At 36.2% G+C, this 24,126-nt stretch overlaps 1 protein-coding gene across 1 annotated transcript; it reads left to right on the top strand.

The window, feature by feature from the left end:
* The first annotated feature begins 13,936 nt into the window (after positions 1–13,936).
* On the top strand, positions 13,937–18,185 carry LOC131067562 (uncharacterized). Its single transcript, XM_058002639.2, has 3 exons — positions 13,937–14,205; positions 17,480–17,552; positions 17,864–18,185. Exons 1-3 carry the CDS (start codon positions 14,055–14,057, stop codon positions 18,006–18,008), a joined length of 369 nt encoding a protein of 122 aa, XP_057858622.2. The 5' UTR covers positions 13,937–14,054; the 3' UTR covers positions 18,009–18,185.
* Positions 18,186–24,126: the final 5,941 nt, after the last annotated feature.

Here is a 24,126-nt window from a genome sequence, read left to right as displayed (position 1 = left end):
AGAACCAGAATGTCACAAAAGCGACTAAAATATATGTATAAGTGAAAGCAAAGATGCATGAAAGTGGGAATGTCAATGTTGCGTTGATAGATGGAGTGCTTGAGTACAAGAGGCGCCTATTTGCCAAGTTTTTACCTGCTTGGCAAAGATTTTTTTTTTTTACCAAGGTGCCTATTTACCAGGTTTTCACCAAGGCATTTTGTCTCTTTTTCCTTCTTTTTTATTTTTTTATTTTTTTAAAGGACTTTTATGATTTTTTTAAGGACATTTTTCAGTTGTACAGGTTGCTGGAGCAGAGAATGCTAAGTGAAGAATTTCTTCAAATGGATGGTGTTGATCGGTTCACGGAGTTATTCTCCTTCCGATGTTGAGAGCTGATAGGCACCAGAGCCAAAGATTGCAGTAACAATGTAGGGACCCAGCCAATTGGGTTCAAACTTCCCTTTGTTGTCTCAAAACTGTTGATTTTTAGGATTTTCTCTCAAAACTAGGTCACCAACCTGAAATTCTCATTGTCGAACCTTCTTGTTATATCCTCTGGACATTCTCGTTTGATACACTCTGAGATGATCAAACGCCACTTGTCGATGTTCATCCAACAATTCAAGTTCTTGCAATCTAGATATTTTGTAGTCTTCATTAGTAACAAGACCTTTCAAAGAAACTCTTAGAGATGGTATTTCCACTTCAATAGGTAATACTACTTCAGATCCATACACCAAAGAAAAAGGTGTAGCCCCAGTAGGTGTTCTAATACTTGTTCTATAAGCCCATAGTGCAGGATTGAGTTGCAGATGCCAATCCCTCCCAGATTTGTTCATTGTTCTATGTAAGATGGTCAGCAGATTTTTGTTAGATGCCTCAGCTTGTCCATTACCTTGAGGGTAATATACAGATGACCAATGTTGTTTAATTTTGAATTTCTCATAGAGCTCATCTAAATCTTTATTATTGAATTATCCTCCATTGTCAATCATGATGGATGAAGGTATCCCATACCTGCAGATGATATAATTAAGGATGAACAAAGCTACTTGTTTACTGGTTGCTTTGCTGAGTGGAACCACTTCTACCCACTTAGTGAAATATTCAGTGGCAGTTATGATAAATTTGTGTCTGTTATATGATGCAGGATATATCTGACCAATGAGATCAAAGGCCCATTGCTGAAAAGGCCAATGTGTAATGAAGGGTATGAGATCCCTTGCTGGAGCATGTATGAAATTCCCATGTAGCTGACACTTCTCACAAGTTTTAGAAAACTTTATAGCTTCCTTCTCCATGTATGGCCATTAGTAGCCAACCCTTAGTAGTTTCTGAGCTAAAGTAAGACCATTCAAATGAGATCCACAATTACTTTCATGGACTTCCGATAATGCACGTTTAGACTCTTTAGTTTCTAGACACCTAAGCAATGTACCGTCCAAACCTCGCCTAAACGAATCATTAGCAATGATGGTGTACCGTGAAGTGTTTTGGGTTAGGTTCCTTTTCTCATTACAGGTAAAGTTTTCAGGGATAATTTGGTCACATAGATAAGAGTAAATATGGCTGTGGCAGGATGAGTCATGTCCGATAATAGAACATACTATTTGGGACTTAGGATAATCATAGGTAGGGTAATGTAACTCTTCCACCAGGAATTCAAAGCAAAAAATAGACTTTTGTAACTCTGGTATGGATGCCAAGGTGACCATAGCATCTGCTGCTCTATTTGCGAATCTGGGAATCTGCTGAAATGATACAAAAGTAAAATATTTCTTGAGATCATCCACCATTCTCTTATACGGTATCAGTTTCTCATCTTGAGTCTGATATGTATCATTGATTTGATTGATGATTAGCTAAGAATCTCTATAGATGTGTAATTCCAGAACCTTCCATTCGATAGCCAGCTTGATCTCGTTTACCAAAGCTTCATACTCTACAATGTTTTTTGTACAAGGGAAAAGAATCTTGTAAGCCTTCGAGATTGAATACTTTTGAGGAGTAATAAAAAGTATTCTAGCACCGGAACCATTTTGAGTGAAAGACCCATCAAAGAGCATCTTCCATGATTGTTGAGTAAGTGCATTATTGATTCATCTGGAAACTCTATATGCAACAGTTGAGTGTCTTCAAGTGGAGCATCAATAAGCTAATCTGAAATCACTTGTCCTTTTATGGCTTTGCGGTCTACATATTCAATATCAAACTCTATAAGAACCATGACCCATTTAGCCAATCTTCCTGTAAGTGTTGCTTTGTTGAGAAGATATTTGAGTGGGTCAATCTTAACTACTAGCTTGATGGAATGTGCTAACATGTAGTGTCTCAATTTTTGTGATGCAAAGACCAATGCCAAGCATGCTTTTTCTATTACAATATAGTTCATTTCATAAGACACCAATGTTCTGCTGATGTAATATATAGCTCTCTCTTTTTTATTTTCATCCTGTTGCGCCAGAAGTGCCCCCAATGATGAATCAGCAGCTAATATGTATAAGATCAATGGTTTACCTTGAATTGGTGGCATCAATATTGGTGGATTGGACATGTATTCTCTGATTTACTGAAGATGTTGTTCACATTCCTGATCCCAATTGTATATTACTCCTTTCCTCAATACTTTTGTGAAAGGTTGATCTTTGTCTGCTAGCTGAGAAATAAAGCGTCTGATTGATTGGAGACATCCCTGTAAACTTCTCATTTGACTGATGTTCTTCAGAGGTGGCATTTCTATTATAGCTTGGACCTTCTTAGGATCAACCTCGATTCCCTTCTTTGAAATGATGTAGCCAAGTAATTTCCCTGATGTCACCCTGAATGCACACTTTTTTGGATTTAGCCGGAGTTTGAATTTTTCCATTCTATCTAGTATAGGGCCTAGCTCTTGAATATGCATAGATCTCTTCATAGTCTTCACTAAAGTGTCATCAACATAATCTTCCATATTCTTATCCATCATATCATGAAAGATAGTAGCTACCGCTCTTTGGTAAGTTGCTCATGCATTCTTTAGCCCAAATGGCATAACATTCCAGCAAAAGGCTCCCCATGCACAGGTGAAAGTTGTCTTATCTTTATCCCCAGGAGCTATTTTGATCTGATTATATCCGGAGAATCCATCCATTAGTGAGTACATCTCATACCCAACAGTCATATCGGCTATCATATCAATGTTTGGAAATGGAAAGTCGTCCTTCAAACAAGCTTTGTTGAGATCTCTGAAGTCTGTGCAAACCCTAATAGATTTGTCTGCCTTTGACACAGGTACTATGTTTGAAATCCATTCCGCATAGTCTATAGCTCTGATAAATCCATCTTTTAGTAGTTTTTCTAGCTCAGTCTTGACTAGCAATGTGACGTGAGGGTACATCTTACGGAGTTTTTGCTTGAGTGGTTTAACTCCTAGTGTGATAGAAAAATGGTGCATGATAAGATTAGGATCTAGGCCTGACATATCAGAGTATGTCCATGCAAAATTGATCTTCTTTTCTGAAAATAGATGAGTGAAATCTTTCAATTCTTCTACTGATAATGATTGAGCTACGTGAATGGTGTGTGGTGTCTCTTGACTCCCAATGTTCACTGGCTGAGTTGGCTCAATCAATATAGAAAACCTTTCCTGAAAATGACTTGGCAGTGTATCAAGTATCTCACCTTCAAGCGCCTCATAGAGGTTTTCACCCTTAGGTACATCCTTTATTTTCTCTTTTTTTTGTTTCTGACACTGCCACAATGTGGTTTTCGCCATCAGATCTTTTATTTTTATTTTTCTAATTTTTGCAACTAAGATACTTGATATTTGTTTCAGTCATGTTCTCACTCTGTTCGCTGGTGGAAGAGTACATGGGTTCAACTATTGAGGTAATAGGATAGCGTTTAGTCATTGGAAAAAGTAGGCACATTCATGGGTTGGTCTTGTAGACTATAGTCAATTAATTCAGGATGTACCAAAGATAAAGTGTGGACAAGTTCGAGGGAGTTCATGGTATTGTCATCACAACTACAAATCGAAAAGTTGAGTTCTAGAAGACTACCTTGCGTAAATGTCTTGAGACTAGGAAGAGTCAGAGCATGATTATTAAAGTGCATGTTAATATTTAGTTGACCTAATCCAATAGACCTACTTGTAGCATCGTTCTCTACGCCAGACTGGACTTCATATCATGGTTCGATAGTAACAAGATCAGTAGACAGATTCTCATCATTTACATCAGATGATTCAGAGTTTGATGCTGAGTAGATATTGTCATAAATAGGATTGTTGTCAGAGTCATCAGAATCATCGAATGAAATTTCTGAGTCTTCTTCAAGTGATTGAGTGAACGTATGTATGGTATCAACACCTACATCTTTAATGTTGCAAGTTCCTTCAAGATTTGGCTCATTTATCATTTGTATCTAGCATACCTGTTGACATGACCTTGATGGTTCTGTGAGTCCCTATCGTCTACTCCATTCAACTTCCTCTGGACTAATGGCTGGTTCTGCTTCTGTAGCTTCCAATTCTTCTTGTGTAGTCCCATACCCGATTTATTCTATCTTATTAGAGGGGTATATAATAGATGAAAAATTTTCTGGTATTCTTCCTTCTTTTAGTCCTTGTTCATAGTCTTGTTGTCTTTTTAGTTTGATTTGTTGTATCTCCTTTTCTAGCTTTAAGTGCATCAGCTCTTGAGTGTCATTTGCGATATCACTGGACTCTTCTGGAGTTTCTATAATGGATGTCTCAGAGAGGTGGTTTGGACCCCATTCATACTCGTTTGAGTTAGTTTCTGAATTGTCTACTTGTTGTGTACCAGTTTATGTGGCTGGAATTTTCAATGGTGCAAACAATTCTCTGATTCTTTATACTTCTTCTCTCATATCCTCTAGGATTTCTACTCCCTGTAGTGTTGTAGCTGATACCATTGGAACTTGAGTACTGACTGTTTCTTCTCTCTTGATTGGTAGTTCCTCTTTTTTTTTGCACACTCTGCTTGAGTTTGTTATGTTGACTTCCTATGATGTTGAAGGCGATATCCTTTTCTTCCACCTAGACTTAGAAGCATGTTTTTGGTCTGATGTCTTTTCTGGATTGTATCCTAGTCCAGCCTTATCATTTGTGGACTTTGTTTGCAGCTAAATAGGTTTAGTAATACCCTCTTTATGTTTTCCTAGGGGACCAATACCTAGATATCCCATGCGTTGGATCATTTTGTAGCCGGGACCATATTGGGTTGGGGAAATATCACAATGTCGTACTTCCTCATTTTGACTATCTTCCTTGAAAAGCCACTTAAGAACAACATCCTCTTCTATTTCATCTACCAAGGAAGTAGAAGAATGTACAAAAAGACCATCATATATGATATTCAGAGTTAAAGTTTGTGTTCTCATAGCCTTTGATGGTTTGCCCAACTGTTTTGGTGATGGAGGGAGAGAAACTAATGAAAGTATTGGTTCTATCTTGTAGTCATCCATGCCAGTATTTGTAATTTTCAATTTCTTTTCTAAGTTCTTCATCAGAGCTTATGGACTTTCATCTATAGAGGTTGCCCTATTATGAGGCATAAAGGTATCAACACCTTTTGTCAATGCATTACAGGGGAGATTTGTATCAACATGAATACTAACTTCAACTCCATTATAACGAAATTTTAAGCATTGATGGTATGTAGATGGAACTGCCTTCATTTCATGAATCCATGACCTGCCCAGTAAGATATTGTATGACAACAAAAGATCAAGTACCTGGAAAATGACATCTCTTTCTACAGGTCCCACCCTGATTGGTAATGATACTAGACCTATAGAGGTCCTTTCTTCTTCATCATAGGCTTTAATTGTTATTTTCTTGGTCAGATCAATGAAATTTTTAGAAAATCCCAGTTGTGTAAGCAGACTATAAGTACAAATATTCAACCCCGCACCTCCATCTATCAAAACATGTTTAACTCTGTGTTTATGGATCATGGCTTCAATATGCAATGGCTGGTTATGTGGATGATTTAACTCTATGTTTAACCATAGATTGAAATCGATCAATATCTAAATCTTTTGGAACATTAGTGGTGAGCAACACTTTGTCCAGGATCTCTTTGTGAGCAAAAGAGATTTTAAGCAATTTAAAGATGGAAATTTGAGCATTTGTCCTCTTCAGTTGTTCAACAATTCTATATCTAGAGGATGATGATGAAGTTAGCTGTTTAAATTTATCAAATGTTGATTCTTTTTGTTTGTTTAACGAGGTTGGTAGGTTTTATGTTGTTTGAGTAGGAGTTGAAGAACTAGCTCCTTGGAGAGTGACTTTCTTTTGAGAATGGGTCATAGCATTTGCATGTCGTGATTCATGTTGTTTGTCTTTGATTATAATCACATTGTAATATTCAAGTTGGGAAGACTCAATCATGTTGATGACGTTGTCATTGCTGGTATAAGTGTAATTTACTTTGGCACCTCCTTTTGTCTTTGAGGAATCACCTTGTTCGTAAACATGTAAAGGATCTTTAAATGCTTTGTGATCAACATTTGTCGGGTGATTCCCGACAACAATTTTACCAATGTCTATGAGATCTTGAATCTCATGCTTGAGCTTCATGCAGTTGTTTGTGTTATGACCTTTGTTTCGATGGTAGTCACAATATTCATTTTCTCTCCACCATTTTGGTTTGACTTCTAGATCATATGGCCTAGAATTATCTGGTAACGTTATCAGGTTGTTTGCCAATAAAGTTTTGAAAGTGGATTCGTATGATTCTTCCAGAGGAGTGAATTTGCATCTAGTTTTTGAAAGCCAAGGTTTCTCTTTGAACCACTCTTTTACTTTCTTCAGAGGATTTTCTGTTGCGGTTTCAACTGCTTTGAGTGCTTGCATGCCACTAGACAAGTTAAATATCATGGGCTTTGAGTTGGTTTTAATAATGTCTACCACTCTGTCATTAACAACGTTCTTGTTGTTGTCTTTGCCATACTTCCAATACTTGTTCTTCTCTTTAGAGCTAGATCCTGGTTGTGTTTCTTTCCAAGGTGAGATGTCTCCTTTCTTTATAAGCACATCTTCCATTCAGATAGCATTATCTACCATTTTGTTAAATGATGGGTGCACTTGCATTTGGATACTATATTTCAATTTAGGGATTAGATTGTTGACGAATATATCCATTTTCTCAGAATTTGGAATAAGTCGTGAATATCTAGAGAACATCTCTCTCCAACATTGGAGGAAAGTAAGAAAAGGTTCCCCTGTTTTTTGTTTGGTATTGCAAAGATCGATCATAGTAACAGGGTGTCGAATGTTATAAGAGTATTATTGTAGAAATGGTTGGATTAATTCTTCAAAGTTTTTATTCCCTTAGGTAGACTTGAGAACCATTCCATAGCTTGCCCTCCCAAAAATCTCGGGAAAAGGTGCACGAGGTACGTTTGGTTGTGCATGAACTCCATACATAAAACACAAAATTCTCTTACATGATCTTGAGGATCTAAGGTACCATCATATTTGTCAAATTTTGGGATCTCAACTCGTGAAGGAAATGGAGGCATGTATAGGTTTTTGTCAAATAGAAATGGAGGCATGTATAGGTTTTTGTCAAATGGAAATGGGCATATTGTCTCTAGAGAATATTGTTTTGGGGATTTATCCTTGTTATTCAGTTCTGTGATCTCAGTCCATCTTGTAATTGTCCGTGTACCATTATTATAGGCAATTATTCCTTTTTAGTGACAAGATTCTGAACGTCATAACTAGTAGGAAGTTTAGCACCTTGTTTTGCTAGTTCTAGAAAATAGTCTTCTTTTTCTCTAGCCATGATAACCTTCATCATTTTTTGGAAAACTTTATCCTTTTGACATCCATGAATATCAGTTTCTGGAGGTTCAGAGTCTTCAGATTCACTTGATGAGGAATCATTGTCGGTATCATGAATACTGAGGTTGTCTTCGATATTTTGTTTTGTTCTAGGTATAGTGGGAGATAAAGGTTGATAAAAAACTGGCACATCTGATGATGAAGGTTTATCAGTGAGCGGGTCCTTTACGTAAAACGGGTTATCTTGATATGAAAAGGATTGCCCTTTGCCTTTGGCATCTTTCTTATGAGAACTACTGGTTTGAATAGGCATTTTTATTGACTGATGTGACCTAAAGTTGTTTGTGATGCAGAAGTCAAGATCAAATTCAGAGCTAGTTGTTCGGTTGACAATTGATTGAGAGAAGCAAATAAGATTTAGTCTGATTTTAGGAAAGATCTATTCTGTGTAAGATGTTTATCTAAGTTGATTAGAGTGAAGTGACTAAGATTTAGTCTAGTTTCAGGAACGATCTATCCTGTATAAGACGTTATCTAAATGACTTAAGTTTGATAAGTAGTTGATTGAACTAGCTGAAAGATGATCGACAAAATCATGCAACACAAATGGCAGAGGTACACTGTTTTGATTTGTTTATGCTCAAGATGATGATAACCAGTTTTACGCTCATTGTAGATTGTTTTAGACAAGTTTGACTGCTCTGGATTGACAAAATCAGAGATTCGTACGACAGGTTTTACAAGACCAGACGACAGTTTAATAGCTTCAAGACGATGACAATAGTGTTTTGTACAAGTTGTTGCCTAAGACCGTACGACGGATGGGTATGTCTGAAATGACAAACTGATCAATGCAATGTTTTATTGTACGACATAGGATGAAAGCTCAAATGACAGTTCCCTAAACAAGACAACAGATAATCAGAACTCGTACGACACAGAATATGAAGCAGGATGATAAATCAGAAGACTCATACGACTGTTTACTGGATAGAGGCAAAATTCAGAGTTTTCAATGATTGAGTATGACTAGTTTTGAGATGAACTAAGTTTCGACTAGGATAGACCAGTTTTTGACACAGACAAAGTTTCAACTAGGATAGACTAGTTTTTGACATGGACAAAGTTTCAACTAGGATAGACTAGTTTTGACACGGATAAAGTTTCAACTAGGATAGATTAGTTTTGACACGGACAGAGTTTTGATCACTGGGTTTGTTTCTTGTTTTCTCCAGTTTTGGTATTCTAGTTTTAGTTTGAGGGATGAAAACACAGAAAACACGTAATATGAATAATAACTCCAATCATGACATGCAAACCCTACAGAAATTGGTGAGAGAAGAAAACCTTTTCTTCTAGACTCAGGTACACACCTAATAGCTAATCAAAATACGACTGCTAAGTCTCACGCAATGGATTCTCAACGCCGTATTAGCCGACTCCAAATGCTAATGGGGGCATGAAATGACAAGTATCTTGGGAGAGTTACTATCTCTCTTGCACAAAGATTATCCCCCCTTTCGGAGGTGAACCACGTAGCTTCTAATTTTAATTGGAACTAGTAAGGGATCCATTTGGCGCATTGAGGTATAAACTCAGTTAAGAGGTCTCCCAGCCTTGAAAACCAAGGTTTAATATACCCGAGGGTACAGAGGAGAGCTATTCCCGAGCACTGTCGTTGACTTGATTTTCAGCAAATCATGTTTGTTTTATAGTGGGTTGGAGTACTTGGCATTTAGCCGTTCCCACTTGGGTCATTCCCCTACCATCGACTGTAATGGCTATAGAGTTATTAGCTCCTTGAGAGGGCAGGCCCGGTAAAGATATACAAATCTCAAACTTAAAGAAAATGCCTCAAGGGTCTGGATTATTGATTGTCTATACAAACAAGAGCATACTCTCCTACCTCTCAAAATTTTCTTAAAATATGAAATACAAATTTGTTCTTTAACCAGATAGCAAGTTAGGTGCCTAAAAAAAAAGAATTTAATGAATACACGATGTTTGGTCAATTCTCCTCAGGCAACCTGCAAAGACAACGAATCAATAGTCATATTGTCTTTGTGCTACAAGCATAGTCTTCAACAAGCATTCTGCAAAAAACTGATTAGGCTGTGAAAATTTCTCAGACAGACGAAGAACAAGCCAAGGTCAGCATCAGCATGATAAAAATTGAATGAGAAAACTTGACAAAAGAAATCTGCTTTTTAACCCAGAAATAGAGATCCGTACGACAATTCTCACCAACTCATACGATAATTCGTACAAGATCGTACGATAATTGTAGTTTGTTGTTCGACACTGTGGGAAAACTCATACAAAAATTCGCAGAAACTGTACGGACAAAAATCCGAAAAAAAAAATTAGTCTCCGAGGCCAAAAAAACGTAGTTTTCTGCCCCACGGTGGGCGCCAAAAATGTGTGTGTGAAAAAGTGAAATAAGTCTATAAGCTGCAAGACACAACACTTCAATTAAATCATTACATGTATGGTTAGACAGATATAAGCATGAATAATAAAACCACCACAAATCGACTAATTGCCTTCTAAAAGATGAGAGTATAAGATTGCTCTCAGATTTGTATAAGCAATACTAGTGACTAGACTACACCAAGATGAAGGATTTAATCTATATGAGCATGATATTAAGCTAAATGGATGCAAGATGGATGAAAGATTCAAGCAATATGGATTTAAGCAATATGAGTAAACTAAATATGCAAAAAGCTAAACTAAGATGCAAATAATCTCAAAAAGCAAGCACGATATATTTAATGACTCCAGAGCAAAAAGTGTATAATAACAAATCTCCAGGGTGATTTGAATGAGAGCTGGAGGCTGAATTTATAGAAATTCACAAGAGAGACCAAGAAAAAGTACAATTTAGGATTAATTGAAATAATTGAGAAATCAGATTCAGTTAACCTTGAGATAGATTCCAATTATAGTTTAATTGAAATGCATTTAGAAAAGAAGTTTGAGTTTGCATTGGTGATAGAATTAATTAATTCCATGCACTTGAGATAAAAATAGGCAATTCCTTGATTTATTCAAGAAAAAAGTCTTTTCAATGCAACTGAACTTCTTTTCTCAAAAGCTTTGAGTTCCAATTTTAGAGAATGATTAAATTCCTTTAATTGCTTTTCTGATTTCAAGTTCTCAATTTAGAAGAAATAATATCTCAAGTTTGATTTCTCTTTCAATTCAATTCTTTTATTTTATTTTCAATTTTACTCTTGCTTTGTGATTAATTCCTCTTTTGTGATAAATTAATTCTTTTTTTATGATTAAATGGCAAATTTATTAATTAATGAAATATGTTAGGATATTTAATAAATTAAATAGGATAATTGATCAAAATGATTTTCTTGGAATGATTTAATTAATTAAATAAATATTGAGTTATTGATTTGCCATATGACATTTGATGATTGAAGAATTAATTAATGTGCTCAAGATTGATTTAATTGCCTTTGGTTAGGACCTTGGTGATGTTGTCGAAATTAGGGGCTCGTGGTTGAGATGACCAATTTTAGGGTATTACATTTCTTTCCTTACTAAATTTTCTTCTAAGTCCCCTCTTCCCTTCTAATTATCAAACCCACTACTTTGGGTGGCATTAGCATTGTTTTCTACTTTTCATGGCATTCCCGCCATTTCTGTTGGCAATCCTGCAGTCATCTTCATGACTGTACAAACATTGTACCATCTCCTCATCCCTTCCCTACATGAGTGCATTCCTGTTGTTCAACCTAAACTAACTAGCCTACACCAACGAGAATGCGATCCTGCAAGTCCTTTATTGATGGGAACACATTTTCGTAGCTCCCTATTTCATTCTTGCCTATGCGGAAGCACTTTACTAAACTACTCCCTAAGCCTATGGTTTTTACAACCCAACTCGTTCCCTTTATGTGATCGGGGAGAAAAAATTCTCGCCGCTTCTACACTCATTCTCACGGAACACGAAACCACGAGAAAAATGTTTTTAAGCTTATCCTAGCTAATAAATGCACCAAAATCACATGCGAGGATCGAGTTTTTCAGACTCACCTAGCAGTCTGGTCGTCGGGTCTGTCAGACGCTTGCCACAACGTCCATGCGGTGCTTGGTTTTTTGCCTCGTTGTCATCTTGTTTGGGTGTAAGAAAGCTTTAGAAATCTATAACGGGCTCAAGAATTTCTCTCTTTCACATGGTAAAAGTGTAGTAAATTTTCAAATTTGCTAATATAGGGCCTTCTAAAGCCCTAATTTTTACTGTCTCAATCCCTTCAGAACCATTTCTCATACCATTTCTTCGTCTAGACTCCTTTTTTAGTGTCATCTTTGCCCCTAGGCTTCGTTTTGCATTTTCTCCCATCCTGTTTGCTGGGGCAATGTCTCTTTTGAGATGTCGCTCGGTCCCTTCGTTCTCATGCACCCTCTCGAGGGGGGCATTACTAACTATTCCTTTGTTGTTGGCTCTACTTGGCCATTTGAATTTCCCTTTCCCTAGGGCAGTTTGTCGCCTTGTTTTCTTTGGGTCATCTGTGTCTTGTTTTTCTTTGCACTGACGCTACTCTAATGCCATTGTGAAAAGAGGGGAAAAATGCAAACCCTTAAATTTGATTAATTTTATTAATCAAATTTAATTGCCTTTGTTGCATTATCGATTAGATAATTGCATTATTTAATTGATTAATGTCTGGTCTTTTGGCTAAATATATTGAATTAATTAAGCCACCCTCCAGTTAATTAATTAATGTCTCTTGTTGGACATTTTATTAATTAATTCTTCCTCCCCTTTTCTTTTATTGAATAAAATAAATACATTATTTATTTCATTTTATTTATGTCACCTCTTTCTTCCTAGCCTTTTTATTTGAATTAAATAATTCAAATAATTTTATTTGGAGGACATGGCTCCTAAGTCTAACTCTCCTTTAACCCATCTTCTAAACCTAACCCACTAACAAATTATGGTTGCTAACCAACCTTATCTTCCTAACCAACCCTATCCAAACAATGTGCATATTCCTTATTTAATAAAACTGGAAAAAAATCAAATATTTGGGTGTTTCACTCTCAAATTGACATGTGACATCTCTCCCACTTGTCACAATGGGCATTGACACTTGTCCTTGGAGAGGATATTTGTCACCTATTGCATTGCCACTTATCCTCAAGTGGGACAAGTGGTACATTTCCAAGCAACCTTTCCTCTCCATTCATTTCTTTTTAGTCCCTCATTTTTCCTTCACAATCCACCACATTCATTTGCATATAGAGAAGTCGTAATGTCAATTTAATCATTCTCATTGGCATCCTACATGTCCACCATTTAGATGAATTTGCATCTCATATCAACCATCATGGAGTGATTCTGAGCACCCGTGGAAGCATAAAATTGAGCACACATTCAAATCGAAGGACAATAAAATCGAAGGGGACTTCAGTTTACGCTTTTATTGCTTTTGTCATTTGCTTATTTAGTTTCCTTTTAAGCATCCTAATCATGAGTGTAGGCTTGATAATTGTGTAGTTTAGATTGTCATTTGCATTTCAATTATTTTGGTTTATTCACATTTTCATGCTCATAGTAAGGATTGGTTGTGATGATGATGGATAAGAGCTATTATAGATATGTATTATGTATTATACTTTAAACTTTATTCTCTTTGCTCCCTTTTGTTCTACAAAGTATGTAGACATGGTAGTATATAGGGTTAGAAAGTAAAATCAATAGTTTATTAGCTAGTAGTTCGCCTCCATTTTCTATTTGGAGAGCTACAAGATAAAGTAGTTAGATAGTTTATGCCACCCATTTTGTTAATTATGGGTGACAAGATAACGAATGAAAAATATACATTTTCAAAACTATCAATACAAAGGGAGTAAGCTCTAAGTCTACAATTTACCAATAAACATTAAATTAAATTAAATTTATTATTATAATTATAAATTACTCAACAAATAGTTCTATTACAGTATTATGAACCAAGTATTGGCTACCACTTTATATAATTTATCTGAAATTATTAGTAATGTAGTGATACTAAAACATAAATCACATTATATGAATAATTATTTTTTTATTAAATTTAAAAAAAATAAAAAAAAAATCTATTCCACTAAAAAACCACTTAAAACCCAATTCATCTCTCACCCCTTCAAATTATTTCTAACCTCTTCATTGAACAAATCTGTTGCTCCATTTCTTTGGAACATTCATAATGAAAGATATGATAATACTCATTTTGAGTGGATAAAGAGCGTATTCATACGTGTGGCTGTTGCGACTATGGCTGCTCTCTCGTGCCTTCCCGCGTTATTCTCTTCCATTACCCCAACCAGAAGCAGAAGCAGCACCAGCACCAGCACAACCCTGCTCAATGCTCGCCCTCTCACTTTTCACCGAAAGCGAATGATGCCAGGGCCCTGCGCACGCTTAGGTCAGCAATTCATTCCCATTACTCAATCAATGCTATTTTCTTCCCATTTAAATAACAATTTCCTAACATATTGACGGACGCAGCCATACATTTCATCACAAGTGACTCTTTGTAGCGCAGCATTTTTAAGATTTGATGCCATAATCTTAATATTAGTTTTTCAATGATTACTTCTGTTTAGGGTTTGAAGGTGTGGCCACTTAAGAAACATCTCGTCTTGTCAAGTGTCTAAATAGCAAGATGTTGGATCATTTTACAGTAATTTTAGGGGCTGCAATGATAATCTGAAAAGTGGATTTTATTATTAAGGAATAGCTTCTGCCGAAATGACTCATCTTTAAAATGAGAGTACACGGAGAGAAAACAGTTTTGTTTGTAAAAATTATATATAAAATTTAATAATTAGATTTGTTATTTTTCTCTTTCAATTTTCTGTGTGAAGTGGTATATAGATTTTATATCTTTTTGCTTTAATCATGACGATTTGTAATTGTTTTAATATTCTTTTATCTCACCTTTATTAGTTTTGGATCATTTGTATTCAATCCACATAGTGTCAATGAAGAACAAATATTTAAAGATTTTGATAAAGAGGTATATAAAATAGGATAGGGTTGGGAAAACAGGGAGCTCATTATCAAGCTGCTTAAGAGTCTTTCAACAAATTTGAAAGTTAAAATAATATGATCTCTAGTTAGATAAACTATCATTAATTTCATAAACATTAAATTTTTTTTCACTTTATCCTATTCTGATAAATTCCTTTTTACCCTATACCTATCAATTAAATTATGAACTTGAATAGTCCGCACGTTATTTCAATTAAACTATGAAAATTTTCAAATAACAAACATATTGGCTATTTGCTTTTACCTCAAAGACTGTCCTTAGTACTTTCCCAACTACCTCATATTCACATATGAAATGAATCAAAGTGTTAGCAATAAAATTGTGTAAAGACCCCTGTTCCACGAGGATGTGTCTGATGCAGAGTCAACAGGGAAACTTGGTGTTATTAGGCCTAGACACACACACTAGGCTCCACTTACCCCTCAAGACAAGATTTGAGGTTTCTCAATACAAGAAAAGACATCACACCAAATTTGTGTAACAAGATCCATCTATCAACCCCTTAAGCCCAACACTTAGAAGGCTAGGGTATCACCAAACACATGAAATGAACTCACCAACTTGTGGGATGAATCAGAGGGTTTCTTCAACACATAAATACACCAATTCAACAGGTTTTAACAACCCATGAGCCCCACAACCATGACTGTCCGAATTGGGCTAGTGAGGAAGGCCTAATTGCATTAGGTCGACCTAATAGGTTTTTGGACCTTACTTCTCCAAACTCACAAAGGACTTCCCAAACAAATGGAGGTTTCAGATACCCTTTTGGAAGTTCTTCAAAACTCCAAAATTTCAGATTCCAACCCTCAAAGTAAATGTCTGAACCCCAAATCAGTCCTATTAGGTCTATAGGCCTAACTGGACAGGTTTGCAAAGGAAGTACACCACCGATGGCTTACCCAAGTCAGGTTATGGTTTTGGAAGTGCTGTCTTACTCTACAAACACCAATTCAAGCATTGGTTTGGCTGATCCATCCCAAATCTGCACTGTATGCATCAATTTGCTCCTTAAAACAGGCTGGTCACATGAGGATGCCCGGCTAGGGTCAGTGTTTTCTCACACCTCTCCACATTCTCCTGCACGAGGCTTTTAAAATCTTAGGATACATCCTCTGAACTTGTCTTTCCCCAGGGCCGGAAGCCTTCCACAAGGGAGAGTCAAGTTAGAGGCATTTGAACGTAAAACCCTAGGTGAGAAGAGGGTTTCAGACCCGGTAGCAGAGATCTGTCTCTAGATCGTCACAAACTCCGCCAAAATGAATGCCACCAAAGCCAAAATGATCTTAACACATCCTACTATGTTTCTATGCACAGATTGCTGCATTCCCAATCTGACAACACCACAAAAATTGCACAAAGAACGTGAATTTGCAGGAAAATGTGTGTTTTAATTCAACTTCAATCTCCAAACTTTCTCTAACCTTCTCTAACTGTCATGTCTTCTGCCTTGTGGGACTTATATATGTCTCAACTAACTCGCCCAACTGATTTTTGAAAGTTTATGACTGTTGGGAGGTGTGGTTGGCCGAAAGACAAAGGTTACATTATGTTTTCAAGAATGTTGCCTTGTCAACTTGACAATTTTGATCATCCACATTAACAATCCAACTAATTTGGATTCCACATGATCCAAAGTGACTCAAAAGACTCAAAACTCCTATTCCTATTCATTCTTGACCCTATTGACCAGATTTGACCATGGAGGCTTATAAGTGCCAAACATGTCAATGGCCTTACAAAGTGGGTCTTATTACAAAACAAAAGTTCAAAATCAAAAGAGGTCCATACTCAGGACCTTGACACATCTAAGCACCTAGTTACATCCTTATACTCATGGCATACCATGAGTGATGATTTGGTTTGAAGGTGCTCCTGCACCAGTGTCCCCTCCAAAAAAGCCCTATGTCTGTAGGGGGAAGGTTTTGAGACTTGGAATCTTGGAGAAACGTTCTCCTACAGCGCCACCACCTTTGCCACTTCTGCTGGGGATGCCACCGGGTCGCTTGCTATATACACATGCCATTACATTCTGATTGCAACCTTTAACTAAATGAAAACTAGTTTACTTTTCATAAGACACTCACAAAGATGCTATATTGCAGATTTTGTCTTGAAGATTTCAATTCACCTCAATTTGTATATTAACTCTGCCCCCTACCACTCCACTGCCGTCCCTGCGCTGTCCCCTTGCTGTTTCCAAATTTAGATCCTTGATCTCCATCCCAAAACCCCTCCCCACGTCCCCTGTCAGAAACTCCGTGGAACTATGGTAAAGACAATCCTTAAACTTTCTTGTGCTTCTCATGTGAAATTGTTTAAATTTATTAGCATCATTTTAGTTACCTGTCATCATTTATGTCACAATGCAATACAGTCAGACACCTATTCTCATTCATTCAAGTGATGGTGAGGGTGGTACAGCTGGTGAGATTACCCCCAGGAGTATCACTTTTTGGCAAGACCTCTAGATGAACACAGTAGAGAATTTAGGGGATTGGTTTTGTTCTGCAAGTACTTTTTGCTTAAGTTATTGCACCCATCTAAAGACCATACGTTGGAGTGATTCTGCTTAATACAGTCACATTTTAACTTCTGAGCGATTAGAATGTACTTATATGTTATGCATTTTTCTGTCCAATAGGAGGCGGGGAAGGTGGTGGCAGCAATGAGGGCGAAAAAAAAAAGTTCATCACCAAGGAGCAAGAGCCTGAACAGTGAGATCTTCTTACACAAGGAATCATTCTGATTGACCTAATGAACTGAAGACAAAAAGTATTATAAATGGTTTGATTACCAATTTCCCCCACACACAAATAGCTCTTACTATTGAGAATTCAACTGTCTGTTGAACTTGCAATTACACCATGTTGCATAGGTTTGATAAGTTTCGGAAGTTCTGTATGTATTCATTTCAACTTTTGTTTTTTCAGAGAACCTGAGAAGGATTATATGACATATTTAACCGATCTAGCCCATTGGTTTTCATTTGAGTCTCCAATTCTCATTTTATCATTGCTGTATGTAGGTACTGGCAAACAGCAGCAGAACGAGATGGAGTAAACCCAATGTCAACTCCACTTCCATACATAGTTATCTTTGGGTTTTTAACACCATTCATTATTTTGGGAGTGGCATTTGCTAATGGTTGGATCAAAGTGCCAGTGAGATAGTTGAGCACAGTAGGGAAGAAATACATGGGTTCCTTTGGAACATCTGATAACTTTTTTTGTTAGTTCCCATTTTTTGTGGGGCAAGGTGCTTGCAGCGTAACTTTGCATTCTCTGTACTCGATTGCATCTGTGGATTCTGGGTAATACTAGCATATGGATTACCGAGTTTTCTTTTTACCCATTACTGTTGAAGTTGGAACAGCTTTGACTACATTTTCAAGTTGCAATATGCATACAAATCAATTGCAGGAAATATAATTTTTTTTCCTATTATTAGGTAAGGTTAAATCAATAGCTAACTTGATTTAAAGTAAGAAAAGGCTTGAAAATTAGTGCACATATTTAGCTCCCTATTGTCAAGTAAGTTTGCCATATAGGAAAGGTTGTTTTAAAATATCATTTTTCTGCATTTGTCTTTCAAAGAAATACATAGTTGATTACTTAGTCTATAATGGAATCGGCTGTTATTTTACTACCTTCCATTGAAAATATGATGTTTGACCTAGGAATCTTTAGTTTTGGTAAGTATTCTTTCATGGTTATGAAATTTTGTTTTGTGGACACTTCGGATATTCGGGATAGGATAGTAGAACTCATTATTATACAAAGTCTTGGAGTAGGGGATGTAATCAAGATAGGGAATGAATCTAAGGACAGGGAAATCAAGGACCTCAGTTTAAGGATGACGAAAGGATAACGGTAAAAATATATGTAGTATTTGAAAAATCAGTTTTAAAAGAAATGTATAAAGAATAATAAATGTAAATTTGAAATTCTAAATATGTTGTATTGAATGATAAAAGATCAAAAGATCAAATATTAATATATTATAGTCAAAATGATAAATGCAATTGGTCAATGGTTGAATGTCTCTAATCATCTCTAAAGTCCATGTCAAACTTCTCATCGCTCGTATTGCTAGATTGCTTAAGGTCATGCTCATTCAAACCAATATCAACCAACACTATTTGCATTGCATCATCACAAATGCATGTTGGCTCGTTTGGCTCAACATCCTATCAATTTGTTGGACTCTCCTTGTATGTAAGCATTTTGTGGTTGTAAGAGTTGGTATAGAATGCTCAATACCATGCAATATTTTGTTGAAGATTGTAGCCACCCAAGATCTCAAAATTTCATAAAGCCACAAGAGAGATTAATTGCGAAAGAATAATGCTATTCTATCAAAGGATGCAAACGATAGATTAAAACAATATGGGATTACAAGGGGTACCTTTTGGTTATATAGGCCAAGTTAAACATAGGATATTGTGACATATGTCTTAATCTTGTGGCTTGAGACATAAAGTGATAGCTATCCTATGTGTACTCTATGTAAACTTAAGTAACATTTGTGAAAATGATCTAGGTGATGAACTAGCTAAAGTAAAACACCCCTTTCACACCAACAATGGGTAGTGAGATAAGACATTATGTACAAATTTATGTGCCTTCCTATAGATAAGTGTATTCATTTGAATATAATGAATGGAATTATAAGTAGACCAATTATTCTCAATAACAAAAGAACTAAAAACTTATAATAGATGAGTGCTCATTGTGGTTGTCAAAAGAAGTCCATATCTACCATGGAATTGGATTCTCATGTGCTAGATATCTCAGTCAATCTTGGCCTCTTATGGATATTGCCTAAGAGTGGTGAATTTTGTCCAATTGGTGTGAATGATGGAGACATCCTTTGCACTATACATCTTATGAATATCCTTAATCAAACTAGCCTTCGCATTAGCATCTTACTTAGTGGTAACTCTAATAATTTTTTTCACATATCACTTTGGGTTTAATGCATAGGCTAGCCTATGCAAGGGTGCGTTGAGCATCTCCCACTTACATTGAATGATTGGCTAAATATTTTCATGATAGAATTGCAATGTGATGTCTTTCTTTTATATGATGGCCTTGGAGAAGTGTATGAGTGTATTGACAATGTACTCTTGAGTTGAGGTTCTATTAAGGATAGGTTTGCTATTGGATCAAAGATGGTACAATAGATTGAGTGGTAAATAGTATTGATTCATCAATATCTTCAAGATGCATGGAATCACCAAAAGAAGTATGTAATGCCAAGAGATTGGATTGGAGCTTCTCAATTGGTAATAAATTTTTCAATGTTGTACCCATATAAGAGCCCAATATATATGATAGAAATAATGTTAAGCTCATAACTTGATTTGTGGGTCCATTCGAGATCTTAGAGAGGATAGTCCAATAGCATATCAATTAGTCTTGCCACCTAGCCTATCTCACATCCATGATCTATTTCATACTTTTGTATTATGAGGACATATTCTAGCTTAATCTCATGCAATGAATTGGGGTTCTCTTCAAGTGGAGGTGAAATAGGTAGTGGGCTTTGGGGCCTATTCATGCTCCTCGTTATTAGGAGGTTAACTAGGTTATTGTCTAATGGCATCTTTATAATGAGGATGTGATAACATTGTCCATGATGCCACATAACTAAGAGAGCTTTACTCTTACATGTTTGAGGGCTTCTAGGCACAAGCCTAATCTTAGTGGGGCTAGGAGGGGTGACGGTGCGAGTTCAATTTTTTTTCCACATCACACATGTCACCTATAGCATAAGATATGACTTTTTTTCATTTGTTTTTATAATGCTTCTAATCATAAGACACATATTATTTTGCATATTCATTATCATTTTATGATTTGATTGTACATAGATATTATACTCACATATTTTTATCATGATTTTGTGAATCATTATACAAACATGTGTGTGTTTGATAAATTACTAGAATGTATTACTTTTCTTTATTGCCAATGATTATTTTCATTATAGATGTATGATCAACTTTATGATGATTAATAAATAATCAATTGGAATTCTTTTATGAATTGATTTGTAATTATTAGTATATATACATATAAATATGTGTGTAGAACTATCCTAATGAAACACCTTTGCACAACATTAGATAAATGTAATTTCAAATTCATGAGATCACACTTCTTGAAAAAAGTTGTACATGATAAGATAGGATTATAAAATACAATTTATTATGGATTTCATAAGTTGATATAAGTGTTAATCCTATGAGGATCCGGTTAATATTGAGAGGGGGGGTGAATCAATATTAAGACCAATTGAAACTTTAACTCAAAAACAAACTTATCTCAGATCTAAAACCATTTAACAAATATCTCAACTTCTGTAATCAGATCTAATAACCTGTTTATCAGATTTGCTTAACACATTAATCAAATAATCTACCACAACTTTTACCACCAAAGCAATCATATAAACTTGATCATTTACCAACTCATTAACCTTATCAACAAGATCAAAAAACTTTCTCAAACAACTTATCAATACTAGTAACCTCTGATAAACTACTGATAAAACATCATAACTGGTGTCTCAGAAACAATGCATGAAATAAACAAGAACATCACATGAAAAACATTCCACATATAAACACCATAAGTTTTTGACGGGGAAACCCAAATAGGGAAAAACCACGGTGGGAGTTGGCACCCACAAATATTTGTACTCTTTCGAAGTACGCCCTGTTAGGAGCTTAGCCCTATTAGGAGCTTACAATATGCCTGGTTAGGAGCAGACCCTGTTAGGAGTCACTCGGTTAGGGAATTTGCCTTGCAGCCCAGTTAGGAGCTTGGTGATCTGTTAGGATCAACCTCGTGAGAGGATCTAATACTCTTTTGAGAGCTGCCTTGTTAGGGGACTTAAATGTTTAAGGCCTATTAGGACCTACCCGGTTAAGGGATTTAATCTGCTGCAACTGTTAGGGAACAATAGTGAGAAAATGATCTATTTACTTGCACTTCTCTGCTTGCTTGATCAGATCTAGTTATACACAACACTCTGCAACTCTCAAGCAGATCTCACACTTCACTTGGACGGCTTAACACATTCTCTAAGACCACCAACACACTAAACATCAACTGTGTCATCCTAAATAGCCATCTCAACTAGGTCAACCACAAAACCTAATTACATCACGAATTTACAATTCAAATAATAAGAGATCATCATAGATCGTTATATAGATCATCACAACAAATTACAATGCAATATCAACCGTTGGTTGTTCATAACCATCACGGAAATCCGATCTGTATCTTCAAAGCACTCTACTAAGCGTTTCACTGATTCCCAAGAAAATATTCCTTGAATCACGCCAAAACAACAATTATATCTTTCACGTAGGTTGTGTCATGTTACCAACTTAATGTAGACTCGCCGTCGATCACCGTCATAACAAAAATCATTACCGGCTTGATGATTTCTTCACCAGTCTTTAAACCCTACTAAAACCTTAGCAAAACTTCATCAGAAATTTGAAACACGCATTCCGGTAATCTCCACAAGTTCTGGTTTTGGTCATATACATGTTTCCATGATACACATTTACCATCCAAACCGCAAATCACCAATCATCGCCGATCGACCGATCCACTCAAAACAACTCTTCTTTACCAATTAAAGTGCTATTTCACAGACTTTAGCTCTCTATCGGTAATCCCAGTCTTCCAGTAAACCAAATCACTTAGATGACAAAACAAAACATCAGGAACATCAGTTGACATCAGTTGCCATCAATGACAACACAAATAACCGATCATGTCATCTATTCATAGAATCTCAATCTCTTCATCTTCTATCCTTTACTGATGCAATCATCCATCTTCAACTACATCACCTCATTTGTATCAGTTATGTCAAATGCCAACAATCTCCCCCTTTGGCATTGATGGCAACACTAATCAGATATACAATCAGAGTATCATCATCATCTGCAACTTGCTTGCCGACATCACATCATCTGCCAATTCTCCTCCTTTTGTCATCTCCCCCCTAACCAATGCTTCTCTGATAAGATCTTCTGACCTTAAACTTTTCCCATATCTGTCATATCTGATTTCTATTATTTTCTTCTCCCCCTTTGACAAGAATGCCAAAGATGTAAATGCATCACTTGTCTTCAATCATGTTGTTGCCTCTTCCATCATCTCTGCTACTCAAATCAGAAAAATTATAATAGAGCATTAAATCAGAACTTTACATTAGACTCGCTCCCCCAAAGGAGTAGCCTGCACCTTCATCAATCCTTAGGGAAAAATAAACATGATATCCATAGGATTGATGGATCTCCATCATTCTAGTTCTTCTAGTGCAGGGGTCTAACCCCTAGTTTACCTCTAAGAAACTCAAAGGTAGCCTTCGGTAAGGGCTTCATAAAGATATCGGCTAACTGATATTTACTCTTCACATATTCCATCTTTACTTCTTTCTCTTGAACTCTTTCCCTTAGGAAGTGATACTTCAAATCAATGTGCTTGGTTCTAGCATGAAGTACATGATTCTTATAAATGTTGATTGCACTTGTATTATCACAATAGATAGTCATCGGTTCTGACATATCTATCTTGAATCCTTCTAGCACATGTCTCATCCATATTGTCTGCGAGTAATTCATGGATGCAACTGCATACTCAGCTTCATCTGTAGATTGAGAAACACGAGTTTGTTTCTTTCTCGTCCATGCCACTAATCTTCCTCCAAGTAGAAAAGCTCCACCGGTTGTTCTTTTCCGATCATCCACATTGCTTGCCTAATCAACATCAGTAAAGACATCCAAAGTAAAATCTCCTTTATAGGGATACCATAAACCATAGTCTATTATGCCTTTGAGATACCGAAAAATTCTCTTCACAGCCACCATGTGACTTTCTTTAGGCTCTTTTTGAAATCTGGCCACTAATCCAACAACATGAGCAATATTTAGTCTGCTATGGACAACATAGTGTAGCTTGCCAATCATAGATCTGTACTTTTTTTCACTAACATCAGGGGAATCATCTTCCTTTGACAACTTGCAACCAGTCACCATCGCTGTCCCTACCAGTTTTCAATCTTCCACGCCGAAAATCTTCAACACCTCTTTGATATACTTGGTATGACAAATAAAGATACCACCATCCAATTGTTGAACCTGTAAGCCAATAAAGAACTTAATTTTACCGATTAGAGACATTTTGAATTCCTTTTTAATTATATTAGCAAAGTCCATACACATATCATCATTGCCACCAAAATTATGTCATCAACAAACAC

This window comes from Cryptomeria japonica, chromosome 10, assembly GCF_030272615.1.
Source record: "Cryptomeria japonica chromosome 10, Sugi_1.0, whole genome shotgun sequence".
NCBI classification, from domain to species: domain Eukaryota; kingdom Viridiplantae; phylum Streptophyta; class Pinopsida; order Cupressales; family Cupressaceae; genus Cryptomeria; species Cryptomeria japonica.
This window is presented reverse-complemented; position numbering and strand designations above follow the sequence as displayed.

What these genes read in the sequence shown, in the direction of transcription:
- LOC131067562 (XM_058002639.2), top strand. Translation starts at nt 14,055, where the DNA reads ATGGCTGCTCTCTCGTGCCTTCCCGCGTTATTCTCTTCCATTACCCCA. An exon ending in AGGGCCCTGCGCACGCTTAG is followed by an intron (nt 14,206 to 17,479) that starts GTCAGCAATTCA and finishes TCTGTCCAATAG; the next exon opens with GAGGCGGGGAAGGTGGTGGC. An exon ending in AAGGAGCAAGAGCCTGAACA is followed by an intron (nt 17,553 to 17,863) that starts GTGAGATCTTCT and finishes TGCTGTATGTAG; the next exon opens with GTACTGGCAAACAGCAGCAG.